Genomic DNA, 6085 nt, shown 5'->3' with positions numbered 1-6085 from the left:
TTTTTTTTAAGAGAGATTTTTGCTATAGGGCGCCTGCGCTTGCCAGAGAGACAGAGAGACAGAAAGCAAGAAATCATCCCCTGGGGTGGATGGTCATGCCTCAATCCCTTCTTTTCCATTCTTTTTTCAGGATTTTGAGCATGCACGCGCACACACATCGGGTGTGAGTTTTAAACCACTGGGTCTGGTACTTAAAAGGTGGTCAAGTACATGGGAGTCCAGTGACTTAATCATTATGCCATCTACTTGTCTATTTTTATAGACCCATTAAAATTCAGGTCTCTGGGACCAGCAGTTGGCAGTCTCTCCGTTTCTCTGTCTTTCTGGGGAGCACATGCGCCCTATACCAAAAACAAACAAACAAACAAACAAAAAACCGAAAAACAAACAACTACCCCCCAAAAAAACAAAAAAAAATCAGGTCTCTGAAATAATATGAGGTCAAGGATTTGGAAGAGGTCAAGATGGGGTGTTTAGGTTACACAAGAATGGCCATGGAGCCAGCAAATGGCTAATGGTTATGTCACTAGCCACATGGTTGACTGCAGTTTGAGTCCCGGACCTGGTGCCCTGAAAATCATGCTGGGTTGTGTGTGCATGCATGCCCAAGATCCCAGGAGGAGAATGGAAGAGAAGGGATTGCGGCATGGCCATCCCTCTCCCCCAAGAGGTGGAGGTGGGGAGGTGTTTTCTCACTTTCCCTCTCACTGTCTCTGTTTTTCTCTCTGGTGAGTGCACGCACCCTATGGCGAAAACCTCTTAAAAAAGAAAAATTGCTGGGACCAACAGATGGCGTAATGGATACGTTGCTGGGCTCTCACATGGCCAACCGTGGTTCAAGCCCTGGACCCGGAGGCTTGAAATTTACATCAGGCATACGTGCATGTATGCTCAATATCCCAAGAGGAGAATGGAAGAGAAGGGATTACGGGTGTGGCCATCCTCCCCGGCGGGTAATTTCTCACTTTCTGTCTCTGTCTCACCGGCAAGTGCACATGCCCTATAGCAAAAATTCCTCCCCCCAAAATAAAATTGCCATGAGTTGGTAAATTTTCAAAAATAAAAGAATAAAATGGGAACCAGCAGGTGGCGTACTGGTTACATCACTGGACTTGCACGTGGTCGACTGGGGTTTGAGTCGTAGATACAGTGGCTTAAAAACACTGGGCACATGTGCTTGCATGCCTATGATTCTGGAAGGAGAATGGAGGAGAAGGGATTGCAACGTGGCCATCCCCCTCACGGGTGATTTCTCGCTTTTTGTCTTTCTCTCTGTCTCTGACGAGTGCACATGCCCTATAGCAAAAATCTCTCTAAAAAAAGCAGGATAATAAAAGAATAACAACAAAAAAATGTCTGACCCTTTGACTATCTCCAAAATCAACAAATACACATGGCTTTTGCCACCAAGTTCCCAGAATCTGCATGCCAAGGGCTTTGAAATGAGGAAAACAGTTGGGCATTTCACACCCTTAAGGATAAAGCAGTGAGGGGCAGACATATGTTTATCTACAGGCCAGTTTCATATTATAATTAGGGCCACAAACTTTAGTGTCAGGCAGAAGGGGGCTTTAGTTTTGGCTCTGCAAATCACCAGGAACTTGCTTGACCTCTCTGAACTTCAGGTGTCACCTCTGGAAAATGCAGGGGGAGGATACACTAGAGTTTCTGCCTTATTGAAATGTTATATGAATTTTAAAAAGACAATCCATGAACAGCTTTAACACAAGGCCATCCAACACATGCAAAAGTCTAATCGGGGTTAGATATTTTTATAAAATAGAACTATTTAAAAAATCAAAAGTATTGGGACCAGCAGTTAGCGTACTGGCTATGTCGCTGGCCTCCCATGTAGTCGACCGCGGTTCGAGTCCTGGACCCGGTGGCTTAAACTCACGCCGGGCGCATGTGTGTGTGTGCCCCAGATCCCAAGAGGAACACATGCAAAAGTCTAATCGGGGTTAGATATTTTTATAAAATAGAACTATTTAAAAAATCAAAAGTATTGGGACCAGCAGTTAGCGTACTGGCTATGTCGCTGGCCTCCCATGTAGTCGACCGCGGTTCGAGTCCTGGACCCGGTGGCTTAAACTCACGCCGGGCGCATGTGTGTGTGTGCCCCAGATCCCAAGAGGAACACATGCAAAAGTCTAATCGGGGTTAGATATTTTTATAAAATAGAACTATTTAAAAAATCAAAAGTATTGGGACCAGCAGTTAGCGTACTGGCTATGTCGCTGGCCTCCCATGTAGTCGACCGCGGTTCGAGTCCTGGACCCGGTGGCTTAAACTCACGCCGGGCGCATGTGTGTGTGTGCCCCAGATCCCAAGAGGAACACATGCAAAAGTCTAATCGGGGTTAGATATTTTTATAAAATAGAACTATTTAAAAAATCAAAAGTATTGGGACCAGCAGTTAGCGTACTGGCTATGTCGCTGGCCTCCCATGTAGTCGACCGCGGTTCGAGTCCTGGACCCGGTGGCTTAAACTCACGCCGGGCGCATGTGTGTGTGTGCCCCAGATCCCAAGAGGAACACATGCAAAAGTCTAATCGGGGTTAGATATTTTTATAAAATAGAACTATTTAAAAAATCAAAAGTATTGGGACCAGCAGTTAGCGTACTGGCTATGTCGCTGGCCTCCCATGTAGTCGACCGCGGTTCGAGTCCTGGACCCGGTGGCTTAAACTCACGCCGGGCGCATGTGTGTGTGTGCCCCAGATCCCAAGAGGAACACATGCAAAAGTCTAATCGGGGTTAGATATTTTTATAAAATAGAACTATTTAAAAAATCAAAAGTATTGGGACCAGCAGTTAGCGTACTGGCTATGTCGCTGGCCTCCCATGTAGTCGACCGCGGTTCGAGTCCTGGACCCGGTGGCTTAAACTCACGCCGGGCGCATGTGTGTGTGTGCCCCAGATCCCAAGAGGAACACATGCAAAAGTCTAATCGGGGTTAGATATTTTTATAAAATAGAACTATTTAAAAAATCAAAAGTATTGGGACCAGCAGTTAGCGTACTGGCTATGTCGCTGGCCTCCCATGTAGTCGACCGCGGTTCGAGTCCTGGACCCGGTGGCTTAAACTCACGCCGGGCGCATGTGTGTGTGTGCCCCAGATCCCAAGAGGAACACATGCAAAAGTCTAATCGGGGTTAGATATTTTTATAAAATAGAACTATTTAAAAAATCAAAAGTATTGGGACCAGCAGTTAGCGTACTGGCTATGTCGCTGGCCTCCCATGTAGTCGACCGCGGTTCGAGTCCTGGACCCGGTGGCTTAAACTCACGCCGGGCGCATGTGTGTGTGTGCCCCAGATCCCAAGAGGAACACATGCAAAAGTCTAATCGGGGTTAGATATTTTTATAAAATAGAACTATTTAAAAAATCAAAAGTATTGGGACCAGCAGTTAGCGTACTGGCTATGTCGCTGGCCTCCCATGTAGTCGACCGCGGTTCGAGTCCTGGACCCGGTGGCTTAAACTCACGCCGGGCGCATGTGTGTGTGTGCCCCAGATCCCAAGAGGAACACATGCAAAAGTCTAATCGGGGTTAGATATTTTTATAAAATAGAACTATTTAAAAAATCAAAAGTATTGGGACCAGCAGTTAGCGTACTGGCTATGTCGCTGGCCTCCCATGTAGTCGACCGCGGTTCGAGTCCTGGACCCGGTGGCTTAAACTCACGCCGGGCGCATGTGTGTGTGTGCCCAAGATCCCGAGAATGGAGGAGAAGGGATTGCAACGTGGCCAGCCCCCTCACGGGTGATTTCTCGCTTTCTATCGCTCTGTCTCTCTCTGTCTGTCTGGCGCGCGCACGCACCCTATAGCGAAAAACCTCTCCAAAAAAAAAAAAAAAATCAAAAGTATTACAGGTCGTGTGCTTTGGAGTCCTCAGAATGGAGTAATTCTCTCTGGGTGTCCTCTTACTAGGTAGCTCCCTGAGTTTGCTCCAGGCTGCTCTGTCGGGGGCCTCAGGAAGAAGGATGCAGGTGAAACAAGTGAGGCCCACCCTGTGGAATGCAGTAGAAGAAGTCCAGACCCGCCGGGCTGCCCTGAGGACCCTACGTTTAGGCCTCCTTGGGGACACCCTAACAGACTGTGGGCTTAAACAGCTGAGCAGGGCATTGCAGGAGCTACAGGTGAGCAAGGCGAGGCCTGGGACACCTGGGCTAGCCATGGCCAGCACCCACCCTAAACCCTCTCTCCATAGGTGATAAAAGCCTGGAGTCAGTGCCCAAGATATCAAACGTCCAAAGGAGCCAGAGCTGAGACCATGGGGCTCCCAAAATCACAGGTATATCTTCTCACTCAGTCTCTTAGCACCCCCATTTATGTCTGTCTTCCTCTCCTCTGTTTACACGGCACTGTGTGGAGGCCCTCCATTCATTCATTCATTGGTTTATTGATTCCCAAACGTTTATTGACCACCCAGTATGTGCTGGCCACAGTGCCAGGTAGGCCTCCATCCAGGTATTCTCTGTCCACATGGAGTTTATACTCTGCTGGGAAGAAACAATTACCACAGCATGGGCCAACGCTCTGAAAGGCTTATAAAAATGGGGTTTTTTGGGGCATCTAAGTTAGTCTTGGCAAGGAAGAGAAGGAAGACTTCATGAGGGAAATTATTCCCGAGGAGGTGAGCAAAGATGAGTGAAGAACACTCCAAGCAGAGAGAATGACAGGCAAAGAATCAGAAGTAAGCGAGTGCTTGATCTCTTTAGGGGACTGCAAGCAGCTCAGTTAGAGAATAGGATTTGAACAAGAGTAAGGAGAGAAAGACTGGAGAGAAAAGCAGAGGCCAAGTCATACAGGTTTTTGTAAACAATAGATTTTTTGGACTTTGTCTTGGAGGTCAAAGGCAAGTCACAGAAGTATTTAAGGCAAGGAAGACAACATTGCTCCCGCTTTTTTCTTTTCTTTTTAAAAAATTTGAGGGGCTGACAGGTGGTGTGGTGGAGGCACTGGACCCCGACATGGCTGGCTGTGGTTTGAGTTGTAGACCTGGTGGCTTGCTTTCTCACTCTCTCTCTCTGTGTAGTAAAATTTAATAATAAATAATAATTCTTTTTTTTTTTAAGAGAGATTTTTGCTATTGGGCACATGAGCTTGCTAGAGACACAGAGAGAGACATCCTCTTTGGATGGTGGGCATGCACACACATGTGTCTGGCATGAATTTTCTTTCTTTCTTTCTTTCTTTCTTTTTTTTTTTTGTAGAGGTTTTTTCCTATAGGGCACATGCACTCTCCAGAAAGACAGAGAGAGACAGAGAGACAGAAAGTTAGAAATCACCTCTGAGGAGGGATGACCACACCACAATCCCTTCTCCTCCATTCTCCTCTCAGGATCTTGGGCACACACGCACCACACGCCCGGCGTGAGTTTAAGCAACCAAGTCCGGGACTCGAACCACAGTAGACTCCATGGGAGTCCAGCGATATAGCCATTATGCTAACTGCTGGTCCCCCCGGCATGAATTTTAAGCCAATGGGTCCAGGACTCAAACTGTGGTCAATTAGTCAGAGTCCAGTGACATAACAATTACATCATCTGCTGGTCCCAATTATTATTATTATTATTTAGAGAAATTTTTGCTATAGGGTGTGTGTGCTTGCTAGAGAGAGAGAGAGACAGAGACATAAAGCGAGAAATCACCCTCCAAGGTGATGGCCACACTACAATCCCTTCTCGTCCATTCTCTTCTTCGGATTTTGGGCACACACAGACACATGCTTGGTGTTGAGTTTCAAGCTGCCAGGTAGTGGATTTGAACTGTGGCCATGTGGGAGTCCAGTGACATAACCATTATGCCATCTGCTAGTCCCAATAAATAATATTTTTTTAAAAAAGAATTATTTATTTATTTATTTAATTTGACCAGAGAGAGAGAAAAAAAAAAAAAGAGTGAGAAAGCAAGCCTGGGATTTGAACGGCAATCAGCCATGTAGGAGTCCAGCTCCCTTAACCACCATATCACTTACTGGTCCTGCCAATAAATAATTCTTAAAAAAAAAAGAACAAACTTGGGACCAGCAGTTAGCGTAATGGCTATGTTGCTGAACTCCCATGTAGTTGACTGTGG

General features: G+C 46.4%; 1 protein-coding gene across 1 annotated transcript in view; it reads left to right on the top strand.

Annotated features, from left to right (window-relative positions):
• Positions 1–6085, top strand: part of LOC102482422 (uncharacterized) — a 20944-nt gene that overhangs the window by 6504 nt on the left and 8355 nt on the right. Inside the window, exons 9-11 of the mRNA XM_014590767.2 lie at positions 3935–4143; positions 4215–4298; positions 4856–4907. Of these exons, the coding sequence (XP_014446253.1) occupies positions 3935–4143; positions 4215–4298; positions 4856–4907 (345 nt within the window). The remainder of the gene's footprint in view (positions 1–3934; positions 4144–4214; positions 4299–4855; positions 4908–6085) is intronic.

The sequence above is a fragment of the Tupaia chinensis genome, unplaced genomic scaffold, assembly GCF_000334495.1.
Source record: "Tupaia chinensis unplaced genomic scaffold, TupChi_1.0 Scaffold000484_1, whole genome shotgun sequence".
In the NCBI taxonomy this organism is placed as follows: domain Eukaryota; kingdom Metazoa; phylum Chordata; class Mammalia; order Scandentia; family Tupaiidae; genus Tupaia; species Tupaia belangeri.
Note: the sequence above shows the minus strand (reverse complement) of the source record. Positions and strands in the feature narration are given on the sequence as shown.